Source organism: Chlorocebus sabaeus, chromosome 7 (assembly GCF_047675955.1).
Source record: "Chlorocebus sabaeus isolate Y175 chromosome 7, mChlSab1.0.hap1, whole genome shotgun sequence".
In the NCBI taxonomy this organism is placed as follows: Eukaryota; Metazoa; Chordata; class Mammalia; order Primates; family Cercopithecidae; genus Chlorocebus; species Chlorocebus sabaeus.
This window is the reverse complement of record NC_132910.1, coordinates 47,009,637-47,030,165: the sequence shown is the minus strand read 5'-3', so window position 1 is coordinate 47,030,165 and position 20,529 is coordinate 47,009,637. Positions and strand designations below refer to the sequence as shown.

At 39.3% G+C, this 20,529-nt stretch overlaps 1 protein-coding gene across 2 annotated transcripts in view; it reads left to right on the top strand.

Moving 5' to 3' along the window:
• The first annotated feature begins 6,979 nt into the window (after nt 1-6,979).
• UNC5C (unc-5 netrin receptor C) overlaps nt 6,980-20,529 on the top strand; it is a 383,755-nt gene continuing 370,205 nt past the window's right edge. For both annotated transcript variants that reach the window (XM_007999311.3, XM_007999310.3), the window contains exon 1: nt 6,980-7,827. In XM_007999311.3, the coding sequence (XP_007997502.2) occupies nt 7,704-7,827 (124 nt within the window). In that variant the 5' untranslated portion in view covers nt 6,980-7,703. The remainder of the gene's footprint in view (nt 7,828-20,529) is intronic.

Genomic DNA, 20,529 nt, shown 5'->3' with positions numbered 1-20,529 from the left:
CCACCTTGGTTTGGTGGTTAGACATTAGAACCTGGAAAATGTTCTAATGTCTTAGGACTAATGGTGAGAACAAATGAAAATGAGTAGAAGTATGCAATGGGAGCAACTGGCACACTGTAGCACCTGCCCAAGATCACTGGTCAAAGCAAGTCCCATGGCTCAGCAACCATCAGTGAGAGAGGAAGCCAATATGACCCACCATGCAGTGGGTGGTCCTGCAAGGCAAAGTGCAAAGGAAATAACTGGGTAATTATGTTACCTGGAAAGGAGTAAAGACTAAAGAATAATGCAACCTATCACCCTCTGTTCGTTCTAGAACTGCTTTTCTTAAGGACAGGAGTTCCCTGTAATGGTCTTTGGAAAAGCAGGTCTGAGGCAGTGAGGAATCACTGAATAAGATTTTAGGATAGTAAAATGACAGGTTTTACATTTTAGAAGGTCTTTCTGGGAGCTGTGGAGAGCATGCACTAGAATGTAAAGGCAAACTAGCTACTAAGGAAATAATTACAAGACCTCTCAGTAACAAGCAAATATATTGTGAGGCTGTGGGGCTGGTGATAATGGGATAGATCGTATAGCTCTTTAAGTAGTGAAATTGGATGGACTTATAAAATATTAATTGAATAGGTGATGTGAGCAAAGGAGGGAGATACTGACAGTAGCTCCAAAGATTATACTAGGGTGGTATCATTCACATATAGAAAGCCACATCACTAATACTATATTTTTCAGATGATTATGTAAGTTAAGTACAATAGACAATATAGAGCATATCTTACCCTAATAACATCTTCAGTGTAGACATATTACAAAGCACTTTCACACACCTTTTATAGTCACAGGAACTTTGTGCATTCGTATTGTTACCATTTCTTATAACAAATAAATTAAAGTGCAAAGAACTAACAGGGATTTCTGAGCAAATAACTTTAGATAAATGGAGACTAAATTCATGTTTCCTGATCCAGAGTCTTCCCACCATTTCATCATGTATTTTATTTCTTCCATCTGTAAAATGAGAAAAATGACTGTGGTCTAACTTGGCAGATAAATTTAAAATAAAATGAGATATTAGAAAAGCTCTGGTGAGCAATAATTATAATCTCTATCTCCAGTAATACTCTTCTAAATTAGATATTCTATTATTTTCCTTATTGTTTTTATTGACCTTTTCATTGTTTCCTCCCTCTTGTAGCACTTACAATATGCTACACCAATGCAGAAATCACACTGGATTTTATTTATCTCTTCCTTTATTTCTTCTTTTTGTCTTTCTTCTTTCCCTTTCTTCCTTTGTCCCCTGCATCCTTTCTTCTTTCCCCCCTTTCCTTTCTTTTTTCTTCATCTTTTCTGTTATCTTTCCTTTATTTTTGCTTTGTTACTTTTTTATAAATATCATTTCTACCATCCAACTATAAACTCCATGAAACTCTATCTCAATGCTACACATTTTTTTTCCAAAAATTCAGTAAATACACTTCAGTGAACTGAATAATGGAGTCCTTTCCATCCTTCTATTTCCCAATGTGATAGAAAACACACTCACCCCTCCCCTATTTTGGAGACTCCAGAGACTGAGGCAGGAGGATCACTTGAGGCCAGGAGTTCATGGCTGTCATGCCCTATACTTGCACCTGTGAATAGCCAGTGAACTCCAGCCTGGGCAACATAGCAAGACTCTATCTCTAAAAAAAGAAAAAAAGAAAACACTTTCCTCCCTTTTCTCCCTTTTTTCTCAGCTAACAATAGAACTATTTTTCATTTACCTATATTTCTTCAAATCCATCCTCAAATATCCTATCTTAATGTCTTTCTTTCTGTGCCTTCCCCTTGTTCCTTCTCTCCAAAAGAGTTGTGTCCAACTCAGATGATCTGGCCAACATGTGCAACACCCTTCTCCTTATCCACCACTTGTGATTGATCTTAGGGGGTTATTTGACAGACCATCAAGGAAATGGAAACTACTTGGGCTGAGGGCTTCCAGAAAAGTTATTTGGAAGGCATCAAGGCTAGTTGCAGCCCCTCAGGCCTGTTCCGCCTTCTTCTGCCTGAAAAGTGAAACATGACTCCCGGAGGTGGAAAAGCTATCAAGCAACTGTGAGAATGAAAGCTGTACATTCTGGAGCGTGGAGCCAAGCCATGAAAAGAGCATAACTGAGCTTCCACGGTGGCCATCTACTGCCTACTCCCAGGTTCCTTATTGTTAGAGATAAATACACCCATTGTGTGAAGCATCGTATTGCTGACACACAAGTGTGTGTCTTACTTTTACGTAAATCTTCTTCCCAGGCTCCCATATCCTTATATTCTCACAACATTTTTGTCTCTATTTAAAATCCTTCTGTTTATTCATTTATATTGCCTGTTAGATTCTGAGCCATTGCTACACAAGGACTACACCTCATGTATATTTTTCCCTAGGGATTCTAGAGTGGAACCACAATGTAATGGGGGGGAAGTGAAAGTTTTCTGAATTGAATTGAATTGAATTGAATTGGACTTAATTCTTTCAGTCAGTTAATGGGAAAAGCAATCTACAGGGGGTTGGCTGCTCTTCAGCCCTTCTTAACTAGTGCTTTTCTTTTGCTACAGTGATAACTCATCTGGCTGCATATACCACAGAATAGGGATTTGTTATTTTTCTGCCCTACATGCATTCTCTTTGGCATTTTTTTTTTTTTTTTGTATTAATCATTTTCCAGTGTATCCATTTGGATAATCCCTTATCCCCACTTTCAATCCAAGTTTCCAGTTGGCAGATATTGGCACATGACCCAGGCTCTGCCTCTCAGTATATGCCAAATATCTGGCCGTAGTAATTGCCTCAGTTGTGAGTATGTGGCCCAAGATAGGCCAGGGCCATAATTCAGTATTTATTTTTTGCCATTGGGAAATGAGTGTGCTTTGTGTTGAGATTGACAATGATAAAGACAATGTAAACCTGGAGGTGCTGGGAATCCCAGGATGGAGATCATAAGTCTGTGAATGAAACCAAAACAGAGGAGAATATAACCAACATATTGAAGGTGGGGAAAGTACGAAGTCCCATGAGTGATATTTAAATTCATGGGTCTAGGACATGATCCCTCAAATCAGACTGTCGCTAGTAAATACTGTGTGTGACCTTGGGCAAAGTTACATAATCACTCTGTTTCCTCATTTATGAAATGGAGATAATAATGGCACTTCATTCAGGTATGACGATTAAATGAGATAGCACATGTAAAGAGCTTAGAAAGTGCCTGACACGCAGTGACAGTAAATGGTATCTATTATTAAATAGACATTTCTTATCCATGGTTTTTGAGTTATGTACAGTGATAAATTATCTTTTTGCTTAAGCTGGTTCGGGTTGGGTTTCTTTCACTTGCAACCAAATGGGTCTTATCTAATACAATTAATAAAAAGCTTAAAGCCCTAGAGAGTTTTGGTTTATGACAAGTTAAATCTCTTTCTCTGGGCTAAGGTAGGGAAGGAGGATTGAATCAACTGAATCTAGACCATCTGGCTCTCCTTAGTTGATGTCTATCAGTAACATTATGTGAGGACTCTGAACTCCCAACTCGTAGGAAAGGAGTTTTCCTCATCACCATCCTATTTATTCACTAAAATCCTCTTTCTCTTATGTTGCCAGTTAATCCAGTTAATAATATCCCTGCTATGGAGATTTATTTTTAAAAGTACACAAAACATATAAAAAGTGAGGAATCAAACATATAAGGAGAGAGATAAAACGAAAGAAAATATTTCCATAATTAAAATATATGATCAGTTGTTTTTGATTTAAGCTTTAAACTGGAAACTTCTTCAGTACTAGTTCCGAGTAAATGATATTATTACTAAGCAGCCTACATGCTAAATAGCATACTTTTCTTGGTGTAGATTTCTGGAGGGATATACAGGGGATTTGCATGCTTAATTCCCATTAGCACCTGTCACTGGGATTTATTATCCCAGAGTTAATTCTCCACTCACTGCAGCCAAGAAAAAGAAAGCCCTTGTATATGGATTTAAATGAAGCTTTTCGTTTTTCAAGATGAGATGAATTTCATGTCTGTCCCTTAAACACCTGCAGTATTCCAACCCTAAAAAGTCAAATTCCAATAAATTTTTGTTGAAAATTTGTCAAAACTTGATTTTACTCAACAACTAAAAAAGCCTACTCATAATTTGATAACTTGGGAGGCTGAGGAGGAGAGCAGGAAGGTTTAATGAAGGACTTAGCTCAGTTTTAAATCCATTGGCTCTGATTCAGTCCATTCAATATTCAGTAAGTATTTATTGATCACCTGTTATGTACAAGGTATTGTTCCAGGTTCTGGGTATAGAGCACTGAATGTATTAGAAAAATAATTCCTCCCCTGAGAATTTTATTGGAGCGTGTGTATATACATGTACATATACATATATATACACACACACATATGTACATATATAAAATAAGTGTTACATGGAAAATCAAAGTTGGCAAATAATACTTTGGATGATAGATTGTTGCTATTTTAGGTAACTTGGTCAGTGAATGCCTCCCTAAGCAGTGTCATTTGAGCCCAGATCTTGGTGACATTAGTAAGCCTATTCTCAGGAGCCTACAAAACACTATTATTTCTCTCATGAGGAAAAAATGTGATGATCAACAAAAGTAGGCAGGATGTTAATCCACAAGACAAGTTTCATCTGTATTTGTAGATAGCAGGAAACTTGCCTGCTGTGTAAAGCTGATCTATTGCTGGTGTTTTTCCTGTCCTTGGTGTGGTGCTGTCACTCTCCTCTTCCTTTTCTACCTCATCACTCTATACACTTCTCAAACCATTCTCCTGCCATCTTTAGGCTGAATTTCAGTATTTAACTACATTTCCTCTTTTAATCTCTTATTTATTTTAAGGAACTAATTGCATGTGGTATCTGTCACTGAGTACCTCAATGCCCCAAACAGGAGTAGGTGACAATTTCAACCTTCTTTAGCTGTCCTAGACTTTGAGGAGTCTTCCTCATTGAGCTTTTTTGGCAGGAAATCAATCAATATTGATTGAGTACCAACTATATATCAGGCTCAGTTTAGGAGCTGTGGTTGAAATAATGAACAAAGGCAAAATCTCTGTCTTAAAACAGTTAAATTCTAATGTAAGAAGACAGGCAATAAAATTGTAAATAAATAAATAACTTTTGGATGTTGTTGATGTGATGGTATGTGTGGAGATTTCTTAGTATTTAAACTGTTGTCCTTCTTAGTAAAATTGTACATACAGATAAGTATAATAATCCCTTGTGACGTCATTCTCAAAATACTTGGCAAGTTATTAGTGGCCTCAATACACTGTAAAATATGGTAGCCGCTGGCCACATGTGACTATTTAAATTAAAATTAATTAAATAAAAATTTCCAATTCACACTAGCCACATTGCAAGTAGCCACATGTATCCCATAACTACCACCTCAGAAAGCACAGATATGAACATGTTCTTCATTCCAGAAATTTCTGCTGAACAGCACTGGTCGAGATAGCATGAGGCTAATGGGAATTTTTCATGAACGGTAAGCACAGCAGTTTACAATTTTGGTGTCAGGCATTTTACATATGTTTAACTTATATAATCCTCAAATAACCCTATGAGATAGTTCCTGTCACTAGACCCATCTTACAAGTTAGGGAAGAGAGGCACCTAGCTTTAATGCTCAATATCAGTCAAGTAATAAGAAATGCTAAGAACTGAAGGCAGACAGTCTGGTGCCAGCACCTACCCTGTTGTCAAATATCATGATATCTTGGTATGGAGGAGATGAAGAGAGTGAAGAAGAGTTTTGTGTGGTGGACAGAGTCTCCACAGAAATAAGAAGTGGCCGGTTTTGTCAATGTCTTTGGCAAATACTACCTTTCTGGATCTCCGTGATTCGTCCAAGATAGGTCTTATTGCCTAGATGGGGCTGTGCAGGCAGAATCAGAGAACGCTAGAACTTAAGAGAACTTTGAAACTATCAAAATATTTCACAAATGAAGAAACGGAGACATTCACAGGTTACCTGACTTACCCAGGGTAACAGTAGTTATGACCACAGCCAAAATTAGACCTCATGTTTCCTGCATGTGTGTGTGCATGTGTGTTCACATATGGCCCCCTTGGCACCAAGAACATAAAATTCCCTGATGTATTATTAGTTTAAAGATATGCTAATCTTGGGAAATGGTTTTCTTTTTCCCAAAATGCTGTGTCTGCGTGTTGATCTTTTAATAAATTCACTTTCCTTTTGTCTAGTCTTTCCTTATTTTACCCACCCAGTCTTGCATCCTTCCTTCATCATGACAACAGGGATTCACAACCTGGCTACGTAGACAATTATTTCCCATAGAAAGGTAAACAAATTCATAGCAGCTCGAGTTCTTACACACACTATAAGAAATTTGAAAAACATGTTATAGGCTCCATCATCACTTTGAGTATCTACAAATTTTGCTTTGCATTTTTTTTCTAAGAGAGTTTCTTCCTTCCAGTATCGCCTCACCACCCTTGTCAGCCACCAAGATGCACGCAAAGAAAGCACTGTTGCAGAATGAGTTTTCATGGAGCTTTTAGTTTCTGTTCCACTGCAAAGGGGTCACATGCGCTCAGAACATAAAGCAGTCTGACAGGCGCTGACAACCCCAGGACAGCAGCGGGCTGGAGCACTGCAAAAGCTTCATGCCTTCTTCCCCAACCAAGAAGGACTTCAATTCGAGCCCGCACCGGCTTGGTCAAACGCAAGACCCGAAGTAGTATAGCGAGTCCAGTCCCAGGGAGTACCGCTCAAGCTTTGCCGGCGCGGCGAAGAAGGTGGCAGGCGGCAGGCTGAGCTCTACTGGACACAGCCAAGTGGCCCAGGGCGCGCCCGCTGCACTCCTGGCGTCCGGGTCTGGCGCACCGCGGGAGGCAGGCGCGCGGCCACTCGCCGCAGCCGCTTCTTGCTCTTCCTCTGGTCTCTCTCGCCTCGGCTTCAGTGGGCAAACCCACAGCTGGTCCCCACCTTCCGCCCTGGGCGCTGATCTCTCTCCAATCCTTGCTTACATAAGGCGGGCGGGCGTGCTCCCGCCCCCGGTTACCCCCCAGCCGAGTTGTGCTGCGCCCTCTACGCCTCCTTGCCGAGCGCCTTCGCGCACCCGTGCGCCCTGCTCTAGGATGTGACCCTCCTTGGCCACCCAGCAGCGACAACCGGGACATCTCTCCGCCGGCGTGAGAACACTGAGATTCGAGACCAGAGCGCCTGACGGTGCCCAGGCTTCCTCCCTCCGTTCCCTCCTCCTCCCACTCCCCACTTCAACCCCCACCCCCACCCCCGGTGTCTGTGTGTGTTCCTCACAGGCGAGGGGACCCGGAGAGCAGTCCAGACTCGGCGTGCGGCGGAGCTGCGGCTGCTCCTGCTGCTGGGGGGAGCGGCGGAGGTGGCCGCCTTGCGCCTCCCTGGACTTCCCAAGTGGGGGCAGAGCAGTCGCTCGCGGGAGACGTCAGTTAGAAGGCATTGGAAAAGACGGACGTTCAAACTCCTCCTCGGCGTCTCCTCTCCTCCCCCTTTTGGCCCCTGCCCTTGGAGAAAGTGGAGTGTGGCGCTTGGTTGTCGTTATTTCTTCGGACTGCTTCGCGGTGCACGGATTCAGCTTCTGCCCAGTGGGGCTTTCCGCTGTTTGCGCGTCTCTCTGTTTCCCCCCTCCCCCGGCACACCTCTGTCTACGATGAGGAAAGGTCTACGGGCGACAGCGGCCCGCTGCGGACTGGGACTGGGATACTTGCTGCAAATGCTCGTACTACCTGCCCTGGCCCTGCTCAGCGCCAGCGGCACTGGCTCCGCCGCCCAAGGTAAGGGGGTCCGCCAGGCTCCGCGGCCACCTCCCTTTGCTTCTTCCTTCCCTCCTTCCTCTCCTCCTCCCCAGTTCTCCTGACTTCCTCAATTTGCCTCGTTGCTCTCAACTGGAAACCACTCTAAATTCCACTTTCCCAACTAGTCAAGAAGCTTTATTATTATTATTATTATTATTATTATCATTATTATTAATGTTTAATCTATCTTCCGAGGTGGGCACGAATGGACCGGGGACGAACGGGGTGTGGACACGCATCCGATCCGTCTCCATACGTGTGGGAGCCTGGGGTGTCTTGTGCACTTTCAGCTCCGCACGCGCACGTTGTTGCATATTGTACACACAGAGGTTTGGAGAGACTCTCGGTGCGGGTCGCTCTGTGATATACCGTAGATGCACCCCGAAGCGCATGATGCACAGAGGCTCCTCGCGCTGTGCCAAGGCTGGGGTAGCAGGATCTTCACTGAGTCTCTGAGCCCACTAGACCCCGAAGGGCGCTCAGCTAAGGAAATGTGTCCATTACTGTCAAGGACTCAAAAGCATCCGTCCTCCTCGCCTGCTGCTTCAGGTGCTGTGGAAATACACAGCCCACCCGAATCCGCGTACCCGGCTGGAGGCAGGCCCGGGGTGTGCATGCCTCTGTACTCATACATACCCCAATTCATGTCTGCCTCCCACCAGGGGACGTAGAAATGAAAATCCCAGAGCTCTGGGGGAACCGGCTGGTTGTTCAAACCGAATCCGAAACTCCCCGGGGTGGCCGACCAGTTTATAACTCTGACATTTTAATTTAACGCCTGTGAGCTTTAACATAAGTGACCGGAGCCCTGGGCGAAGCCGAGTTGGGAAGTGTGTGGCCGGGAGTTGGCGACGGGTAAGGGAGGAGGGGAGGCTCAGGAGCTGATCGCCGGGCTCCCTTCTTGTTCCCCTAGTTTGAAGTGTTAGCAGCAGCTCCCAGCCTTCCAAGCCGGGGAAGCTGACTGGAATGGAGCGGAGAAGAAAGAGCCAAGGCTGACTGACCCCTCTGCGGTCTCTCTCGGGTCACCTGGGCCCCAAAACTTCTGGCCAAACCCAACTCCTACCTGGGTCTCTCAGCCCAGTTCAGTGGTGATAGCCGGCTCAGGCGAGGCGGCTCAGGCGAGGCAGCTCAGCTTTTCCTGGAAAAGGAGAGGATGAAGGAAGCTTATGCAGCATTCAGAGGCAATTCAGGGATTCTCCCCTCACTCTCGGTTACTATTATTTCCAAATTTGGAGAGTAAAGGGAGGCTCTACGGTAGCCCCAACTCCCCAGGTGATGTTCAGACACCCTAGGGGTTCCGAAGAGCATTCCCTCTGATCTTAGAGAGGCGCTGGGGATGGGGGTGGGGTTGTTGGAAGTGGAGGAGAGCGCCTAGCTTAGGAGTGTGGTCTGGGTGGGGAGGTAAGTGATTAGCAAGGCTTTGTGAATTAGCGATAGCTTCTTCGGGAGTAAATTTTCCTGCTGCCCTGCTAAGTGGCCCTGCTCATAAATCCTTCCTTCCCTTCTCGCCAGATGCCTCCCATCCCCGAGGTTCTGCTCTTGTTTTCTTATGTACACTTCCAGAGTTCATCTGTCTGTCCATTTAAAAAGGAATCTCCACCAAGAATCATAGCTTGTAGATTTCCTAACATTGATAACAAGTTCTCAGGGCGCTAGCCAAGGATACTTAGAGGTGGGTGTTTGGAAGCTTAAGTGAACAACCTGATGAATAGTCGTGGAATCAACCGCATGACTCCCTGTGGAATTCGCCTGCTGTTATTGGGCGCACAAAGGACTGAGCCATGGGGGTGGGTGGTGGGAGAGGGGGACGGGACACGGTGAGAGAACTGTTTGGGAAAAGGACAAGTTAAAGTCCCCAAAGATGTCAAACAAGAGATAGGATTCCTGCTGAGAGCTTACAATAACCAAATTAAAAAGACTGGGTAGAAAAAGGATCAATAAAGATAATCAAACAGGAGATTGTAAATAGATTAATATTGAAAGAAGAAGGGAGAAGAGATTAAAAAGAAAAAATGCTTAGGATAGACTGTTTTCCTCTTGCACTTTTTATAGAGTAGGCAAGTTAAAGATTGGAGACTGAGTCTCGTCTTAAGTGGAAAAGGAAACGTACTCTGTTGGGTGTGTGCATTTCACTGCAGTTCTTGTCCATTTCGTTTATTTAGTTCCTTCAGTGCTTGATTACCAAAATTTTTGTTTGAATCTTATGGTCTGTAAAATGCACTATTCTACCACTTTTATCTTTGTTATCCTCCATGTTCCAGGGATACCAGCTCTTCCTGTGTTGTCTGTTAGTTATCAAAGGAAGGATAAAGCACCAAACTCCACTATCAGCTACTATCATCATCACTGCAGTACATTACCCCAGCCTGTTTATCTTGAGCTACTATTAACACTTTCCTCTCAGAATCACACATTTTATAAATGGTCTGATGGTCAGACCTCCTTTCCCTTCTTCTTCCTCTTCTTTCTCCTTTTCTTGGACTAGAACACTAGCCCATACCCTCAAGGTATGATTTCCTTGTGGTGATGACTTAAAGATCCAAATGAACTATTTCTTATGAATGAAAGTCCAAGTGCGATTAACATGGGAAAGTTAATTTAAGCACTTTACAATGTGGACAAGGTTTTCATTCTGTTGTTGAAGTACTTTAGAAATTAGAAGTATGTATATATCTTCAGATATGATCAAGGAAACAACAAATATTTAAGATAAAACATAGAATAGGCATTATTTGTGAGTGTACTGAGTTTTGTAACTGCGGCTTAGACAGCAGTCATTTTAAATAGGTCCTTGGGAAATTCTCTAGGCTGTAGGCAACAACTTTCTCCTTTCTGGCTATGCCCTAATTGTTTCATTCAGGATTGCTGGGAACTCCTAGCTCCAGGGAATTTGCAGTGTTTCTGACTTCCAAGAATGAAAGATTTTACTAGTAAAAGGTAGCGTGTGTGTGTGTGTGTGTGTGTGTGTGTGTGTGTGTGTATGTGATCAGTGTGCTTCTGAATTAGGACCCTCCTAGTTTATAAATGCATTTTATCTGGGCTACACAGCATTGGTATGCTGCTCATCTAGCACCAACTAGTGTTTGAGTGTTAACACCACCAAACTCAGGACAAAAAATTACTGAAGTCTCTAATCAGATTGGGATAATTCCCTATTATCTTAACTGATAGTTTAAAAAAAAAAAAAACATATGTCTTCCTACAAAAGAGTAAAAATTCCTTTATGCATGTTTGCATATTGGTGTGGTATAAACAGACAGTCAACAATGAAGACAACTAAAGTTCATTACAATTCTGTCGTATACGTTTCCATTGTAGGAGTACAGAAAATTTATGAATTCACATTAGGAATATACAATAAGGAAAAGTAGGCTAGTTTACTTCTGTTTAGAAAAATAATTTTGTGTATTCTAGCTTAGAGAATGCTTAAAAGCTTCAAAGAATAAACTTTCCAAACACTTGCAAAGAATTAGGAATCATTAGATTATAACTGACATTTATTGACTCCCTGTATTCTGGATACTGAGGGTAGAGTTAATTAAGACAGGGTCCTCAAATGCCTCCTATTGTAGTTTGGGAGCTGGTTGTCCTAGTCAGAATTCGTACGGGTCTATTTTAAGCAACCCCCCTAAGGACATGAACAGGGCATGAGCTCTACTAAGCAAACCCTCTTAGCTTATTTAGAATTATTGTTGAGACTTAAATATAACTGTTCTCTAATGTATGCTAGGTTCTCCAATTAGTGCAAACAGCAAGTGTGCTCTATTAGGCCTTAACTGCGTTTAGCACTTTTCTGATTTAGGTCATGGCTTTGTAGGAGCAGCAGAGGGAGTCACTCTCAGAAGAAACATTAAAATTACAGGCTGCACCACTTCAGGAAGATAATGGGGAAAATTGTGGGGTTTGAGATTGAGCCAGTGCTATTGCCTTGCAGTTTTAGCCTACATATTTTTTTTTAGTTTGACTTCTGTATTTGTGGCAGTTAAAAACAAACCTGTACACATTTCCTCACAAATTAGAAACAATGTTTTCTTTGGAAGCATGGTATTAGAAGTAAAGTTCTTAAACAATTATTGTGCACTCATATTGCATCCCAGACTGAATGCTGTTTGTTGGAAACGGAATGTAGCGAGGCAGTTTCAGCCCTACAGGAAGACAGAAGTAGAATCATGGAATTATAATTCACTTTCTTAAGTATAAAAGCGGACACAGGTATAGTACTTTCTGGATTCAGACATCTGAAGACAGTAAACATAGGTCAAGCTAGGATTCTAATGTGAGTGGTGGTGGGGGGTTCTAAAATTTCTACACAGAAGAACTTGGGAGCAGTGATTTGGCTGGAAGTTGTATGTTCTTGAGGCTAAGTTTGCGTTGCAACAGCATTTTACTTAGATTTAATGCAAGTTTCATCTGGCTCTGGGGAAGCACGAGCTAAGAGCTGTTAGTGGTATATGCCCATTCTGTCAGTTAACACAGTGCTTACCAATGCTTCATAATACTGCTTCCAGCACCTCCAGCTGTGTGACTATGAGCAAGATATTTAATGTTTCCGTGCCTTAGTTTCCTCACATGTAAAAATGGGGATAATATATACTACAGGTTACAATTAGAGCAGCGTTTAGCTCATAGAATATAAGTATTATTCCTTGACTTCCAATTCTACAAACCATTGGCAAAGAAATCTAGATGTAAAAGAAACTAAAGGTCAATAATTTTGAACTCAGAGTCATAATAGCTGCTGATACTGCTTCCCCAAAAGCAAGAAATGGAGCTGTCTGAAGAGATGCTCCAAAGTAGATCATTGTAAACTCCTGAACAGAGCACAGTTCTCTGAACAGACTGTGGGAATCTCATTCCCTTCCACAGCCTCTTTTCTTCCCTTTTGTTCTTTCTGGGAAAATTAACCTCCTATTAGTTCTAAAAATGCCATGTTAAGTCACTGCCAGTTAAGTCCTTGCAAGAAGCTCGTCCTTGACTTTCTGTTTTCTCAAGGAATACTGCAAGATAACTTTTCATAAATCCATGAGCACTATTACAGAAAAAGGTACACCCCAGGGTTTCTGATAAGGGTTTGGGGAAAATCAGACCTTTATGTGAATGTGGACAGTTTTTCTTTAAAAGAAAATGAACACAAGTGTATACTCTAAATAACATAATTGGTTTTGTGTTAAAACAAAATAAACAAAAAATAGGTCAACATGAAGGCAAAGCAAATTCACCAGAACCTTCATTTATTCAAACTATATTTGCAATAGGAAGTTTTGTTATCCTAATTTAAAACAGCATAGATAATCTAGATGACATTTATTTTGGTGAAATATTTGCATTTAATTCTTACTGTTTAATGGTTATTGCTATTCTTTGCATGTTTGGAGCAAATGTTTTCTGTCAAACTTTTGAGATAAAATAAGAGATTTGTAGGGCATTTTATATTACTTACAGTTTAGATTTTTCGCCTACAAAATTGTCATTCTGCTTCTATTATTAGTTCTGGTTCTGCACTCTTTCTTTTTTAACCTGACTTCTTAAACATATGTATGGATGCTTCTTTGGTTTCATTTCTTACTTGGATTTGTTATTGCTTATGTATTTGTGGAGGAGGGCTACATGAATATGAGACCTTTGGTATTATTTCAGTATCTCTTAGCTCAAGGATGTTTTACTCACAGAAATTTGGTGCTGTTTTAGATGCTACTTTGAAGCAGAGTAAGTTTGCTTTGAGCGATATTCAAACATTAGTGTTTCTGTTTTTTCTAGTTTTTAAAAAAGAAACTCAGTAATGGGATAATTTATAGTTTCTCTTATTTTAAATATTTGTTATTTTCAAACTTGTGGAGATTTTAATAAAAACATTTTATAGTAATACTTTTATGAGCTAACACGATCAGAAATAGAAAACTTTTTTTTTTTTTATCCTATCTACCTCTATGGAACCACCAGAAGAATTTCTGCCTTTTCATGAAAACCCAAAACATATATCATGCTGCAGATATTTGGACTCTTTATGAGCAATATGTTTGAAAATTATGAGCTGAAATTTCAGAATTAAAAAGTTTTGTGTTGAAGTTATACTGTGGTTTTTTGTTTTGAGCATTGCTGCTCCCCCAAAAGTTGCTCACTTGGGAATATATAATGAGGTTTTAAAATACACAGAAGAATGTTTCCAGATTTTATAAGTACTTAAAACATACCTCCCCTTCTACATGGAGTATATAGTGTTAAAGTTGCCATGACATTAATTAAGTTGAAGTTATAATTTAGAAAGTGAGCTATAGCTTTGAAAGTGCCAAATATGCAGGTATTTGTCCTTAGGTCAGTATAGTTTTTATAGCAATGAGTAGTGATTCAAAAGTGCTTTGTGTGGCAAAAGTGAAGTGTAACATCTGAAAACCCCCATGTTTGGGGAATACCCTCTTTTCGTTATATAACTAAACACATCTCATTGCCAACGTGGCAGTGGAATGTGAGAGTGAGGGGAGCCAGGTGAAACTTCATTATACAGATATGCCTGTTAGAGTTCTTATTTTAAATACCAGGGCTCACAATAATCATATTAACAGATGATATTGATTACTCAGATTTAACACCAGAGTTACCAGTCTTACTTATTTTAAAATGTTGTGAGGATAGGGGGTTTTACCTTCATTAATCATGTTGTCATGTGGATCCTGTGGCTAGTTTCATTTCTCAGCAATTATGAGAGCTATAAAAATGCCTCATGTAGATGACCATGGATTATACCCCCTTCTAACTGAGGATGTGAAACAACAGAAACTCCCTGAGCACACTTAACAAGTTCATTGATGCATGCTAACATTTCTCAGTTTTAGTCAATCTCTTAATTGATTATTTAATCATGGACTGCCTGAACTCTATTCTTATTTATTGTTTTCTCTCTCGTTTTTTCTGTTCGGAAGAACCACCTTATATGTGGATATTTCTTTGCAATAAAAAGAGAGTAGTGCTTGTTTATTAAAATGCATCTGCAGCACAGTCGGAAGGGATATATCCATAAATAGAAATATATCCATAAATAGAAATGCAGGTTTTCTCAAAATTTAAAAAACTTAGAGTATATAATAATATGAAAATGTAGTATAGAAGCACAGCATTTGTAGATAAAAGTGATCATTTCAAATTAATTCATAATATACATTCTCTTAGATAATAGAAGTTTAGTGCAATGTAATAGGGTACATGATATAAAAGTATCTACTTATAATAACAAGCAAAAGAAATTCATGTACAGCAGTCCTCCCTTAAATGCAGGAGATATTTTCCAAGAGACTCAATGGATGCCTGAAACTACAGATAGTATGGAACTGCCATCTACACTGCTTTTTTTCATTTGATAACCAAGATAACTACTAAGTGACTACCAGACAGGGAGCCTATACAGCATGGGTACATTGGATGAAGGAGTGATTCATGTCTGAGAGATTTTGTCACGCTACTCAGAGCTCCACGCACTTTAAAACTTATGAATTGTTTATTTCTGAAATTTTCCATTTAACATTTTTGGACCACAGTTGACCTCAGGTAATTGAAACTGCAGAAAGTGAACCACGGAGAAGCAGGGGGACTACTTTATAGAACTAAAGGTAAAAGGAGCAATTTGGGACTCTTCTATTCTCTATGAATTTGCGTATTTGTTACTTGTATTCAAATTCAATATTTTAAATAATTCTAATATCTTTTTGGAACTTCATATGGCCTTAAAAACCCATTGAAGAACTAGATCAAAGATTATATTTTAGCCAGTGGTATTCCATAACTTTTATAGAAACTAAAAATGATTGTGACAAGAGCACTGTTATTATACATGATTTTCGGAGATCTGTGTTATTACTAATCAAAATCAAACAAGTAACCAAATTAGTACCACAACAAAATCTTTATGATTGGAAATACAAAGTAAATAATGGTAATTTCACTTTGAGCTGTATGTCTATATGAAATACGTTGACATTAGAATTTCACTTTTGATTAAGGGAAAAATGATACATTTTATCTCACTGAATAAAGTGTTTGGCAAATATACACATTGTAGCCACCCAGTGGAAGTGCTCAAGTTTAGCAAGCAGCAATCTTGAAGTCATTCTAAATGAAACATTGATTATGGTGCCTGTCATTTTATTTAGCAAGTTTCCTTTTTCCTTCTGGATCTCCTCTATAAGATGATGAAAGAATAAAGTTTAAAAATGTGTTAGGGATCAAATTCAAGGATTGAAGGAGGCTCAGACATTTCCCGCCCTGCCTCCCACAGCCATCACCCACAGAGCATGCAGGGTGGTGGAAAACAGAAGCCCATTTCAGTAACTGCTCTCAGAAGCTGAGGAAAAACAGACATGTTCAAATGATTTATTTGTGCTATCTGGAATAGAGACCCTAGATCAGTATCTCATCATAATATTATTCAGCAGGCCCTCTGACTTAAAATTTTTATCTAAATAGAGTCTTGATTTGCACATATTTCAATTAACATAGCAAAAGAATTTGGGAAGTATTTAAAAGGTATAAACTTGTAAGAAGTTTGAATTGTATTGGAACTATTTGGGCAGGATGTGCTTGTCTGAGAAATCTAGACTTAAATCAATGGTATACCAGTATCCTCCAGGGGTTTTATAAAACGCTACTTCCTAAGCTACTCTGTTAAGTAAGGTTGTCATTTTTATTTTTGCTTATATTTATACACACATATATACATCTGTATAGAATTAAAATGACCATAGTGAAAAATGTTATAGTTTACTTACTATAATATGGTTAAAAAAAAAAAAAGTAGAAGGATGGTTAGGAAAAGTTTTGACAGTAAGTATGTTTTCCCAGTAGCAAGGGAGAGCAGATAATTTTATTGGATTTATTAGAAATGATGATCACATGAAAGATACACGTCATTTTTTATTGAATTAAATAACTATGGAAATATTTCCTAGGAGGGTGTTTCCAGGCCAACTCTTAATGAAATGAAGAATGACAAGGAGAAGGCAAACAGTTCCCTAATTCCCTGTGAGCATATATGTGCTTACACAAATTGTGAGTGTGTGTGTGTCTGTAGCTTTTTATGTTTTAGGAGCAAGAGTTGATTTTCAAACAGACTTGGCAATATTCTCAAAAAACCAATGGAGCTTATCAAACAAATGAAAAAACTTTTTAACTTGTAAAACAAATTCATAAAGGTAGTCAAGGACTAAGAACTCAGATTTAATCACTGATTTCTAAATGAAGAATTATATCTTACTTTTCTTAGAAAGGTTGCCTTGCTTTTGGCAAATTGCACAGTCATTTCCCCAGTTTCCAAAGAGATGTTTCTGCCTCATTAGTGCAGTGGCTTATCTGATGGAAACAAGTTCTCTCCTGTCATCCAAGTGACAGAGACTGGGGGATCTCCACTTTCACTGACTTGTTTCAAAGCCGTGGAGGAGAACTGCTGTTGTTTTCCTACACGGTGGACTATAATTTGTTGACCAAAGGAGACTGTCGACTTTTATGCCTGCAGTGCACGCCAGGGTAAAATCCTTTCTTCACATTTATGAACCCCTCTCTGGGTGCTCTCTGGAAGAGAGAGCATGTCCCTGGTAAGCACCCTATGTGAGGTGACCTCTCATGTGGGCTGATTGAAGAAGAGGTCAGTTGTGCTGTTCTTCTCTGACCAGAATTCAGTGATGGTTTGTTTCAACCTCTTAATCAAATGGAATTATGTTTGATTTTCTTGGATACCCTCAGATGCCATATTGGTGGCTTTATTTCCAGGTTTATCCATTACATCTATTTAAAGCTTTACTTAAATGGATGAAGATAAAGTTAATTGGGAGGAGGGAAAGGTTGTTACTAACGAAAGAATAAACAGAATTTTATTCAGTATATAGTGATAATATGCTTCCCTACTTATATTCACTAGTGTATTAAATGCAGGCTAATTATATAAATATTTACATAATACATCAACGTATAAACACATATTGATTATTATTGTCATACATTCCCACATCACTTGGCATTTTTGAACTAGGATTTTTAAAGTACGTAAATAAATTCTAGGATTAAGCAAACTGTTTTGAATGTTTTCTTTCATATATATACCATTCATCGGTGACGTGGGGTTTTCATAGTGAAATATGTAGTATACTGCTAAGAATGGCAAAACAAATAATAATGCATCACACAGTTTTCAGATTACAAGTCTAAATACTAATGAGGGAGGTTGCCTGTTTAATGCTGAATGAGAGGTTAAAAAGAAGGTCTTAAAGATAACAGCGGACTCCAGAGTTCTTGAGTTTGTTTTGCATTCAGTGACAGTCACTAAATTAGGGAAAGGAATGTTCAAACAACACACTTGAGGAAAAGTGATTTTTATAGAAAGGAGCCATTTCTGCTAATAGCCAGTAACTGCACATAACCCCGCTGACATTAAAAGTCCATTAGCTAAGCCCAGTTTAAATAGCAGCTGATGCAGTGTCAGCTAAATGTACATTGGAATTTTTTCATATAATGCAGTAATAGCAGTTCTATAATTTTTTCCCCCTAAAACTGTGTACATTAAGTAAAACAAATGTCATCTGATAGTAGTGGCAGGGCTGCTAATAAACAGGCAGAGATTTGTGATGAAGCAAAAGTAACAGTCTATATAACAAGAAGATAATAAATAGTAGTGATGGTTTTTAAAGCGAGCCTTTGAGAAAAATCATATGGAGAAGCTTAAGCTGACATTCAGAAAGAGTTGTTTCCATAGAAGCACATATTAACATGAGCTACTTTGAGAAATTCACTTAAAGTGAAGTGATTTTTTTTTTTTTTTTTTACTCTTAGCTGAGTGTCTAGTTTTTCAGTGTATTTTGAAACTATACGACACTCCCCCCACCCCAAACACTGTTATGTGTCTAAATGGGAGAGAAGGTAAGGAAATTAGAAGAGAGAGCAAGTAAAAACAGAGGAATGTGTCCTGATATTTTTAAGGTGATTGCTATGATAATCCTTTTGAAAGTAGTATGATGCATTATTGCTGTCTGAAATGAAATTGAAGGTTGAAATGCCCACATTATCTCCCCCAAGGGAGTTTCTTATATGTACATTTTTCCGTCTTTTGAATATTTTCCAATCTTCATTTTAAACATCTGAAAGACAAGAAGTTTCACCGCAAATTTACACTAGTATCCAAAGATCATTAGTAAGTCACCTTAACATATTCTCTAGGACAGTGTTCTGCAACTATGAAGCCATTGTGGAGACAAACGGGATTGCTCAGTAATCTAATGTGTGTTGAGAACAGGGCAGTAATTAATCAGTGGCTGTCATGCTTAGACCACTATAAAGTATTATGAGAACCTCCATGCCGACCTTCCCCTCCCCTATTATCAGACCATTAGTGAAGCTCTGTACAAGTAACAACGGTGGAGCCCTGCTTAAGCATATGACCCCGATAGCTTGTGCATAAGCTTTGTGAGCATTTTCACAATGGTCACTTGAATTCTCATTATACTTTCTAGTAGTCAGAATCATTTACTCAATATTCTAACCAGAGGCATCACATCTTTTATTTATTTAGATTTTAAAATTAAGTCCATATTTCCTTATATATATATATTTTAAAAACTCTCACAGAACCCATCATTTGTTGGAAAAAAAAAGCAAAGAAAGGAAAAGGAAAAGCTTACTCTACCGTAGTGGGGTGGCAGAGATCTCCCCCTATATTAATAGATTTTCATACATGCATTTCTTAATAAAATCAAGAGGTACTCTTTGGTGTTGTTAACTGTTTTAATTCAGTTCAGGCCACTGTAAAAGCTTATTTTGAGTGAATTGGGAGCTTACATGGTCAGGGTTTAAGCAATTAAATTACTAACCAAAATCCCATTTACTAACATATTGCATGAGGGACTTGATGAATAATCTCATCTTTAGTATATAACTCAAACATTAATAACAGATGGAATATGCCTCAGTTCAAGCCATGGGCTTTGATTTTTAATTCTAAACCCATTTTATTTTTTTCAGACTCAAATATCTATTAAAAGTGACTATTTTCATATGTTTTTCCTTTTGTATTGCATAAAACTTAATTCTATTGCAAGATGAATAAAGAATGTCATTGTATTTGGCCACATAATAAATTTATACACATCTATGAACTAGTATTATGAAACTGAATTATGTTGAAAATAACAAGATGATGCCAGGCTGATTGAAATAGGACAATTATTACATTAGACTTTGGAATAGTTTTTAGAAAAAAATTACCCTGTTAATGTACTGTTACTTTCATGGATAACTTTAGAAGTGGGTTCTTTTTTTGCTGTATAAATGATATTTAAAAAGATATATGGAGTGGCTGGGCGCAGTGGCTCATGCCTGTAATCCCAGCACTTTGGGAGGCCAAGACCAGTGGGTCACCTGAGGTCAGGAGTTCAAGAGCAGCCTAGCCAACATGGTGAAACCCCGTCTCTACTAAAAATACAAAAATTAGCTGGCCATGGTGGCATGCGCCTGAAGTCCCAGCTACTTGGGAAGCGGAGGCACAAGAATCGCTTGAATGGGAGACAAAGGTTGCAGTGAACCGAGATTGTGCTATTGCACTCCAGCCTGGGTAACAAGAGCGAGACTCAGATCTCAAAGAAAAAAAATATATATATATATATATATATATATTTTTATAAATGTGTATGTATATATACACGTATATAC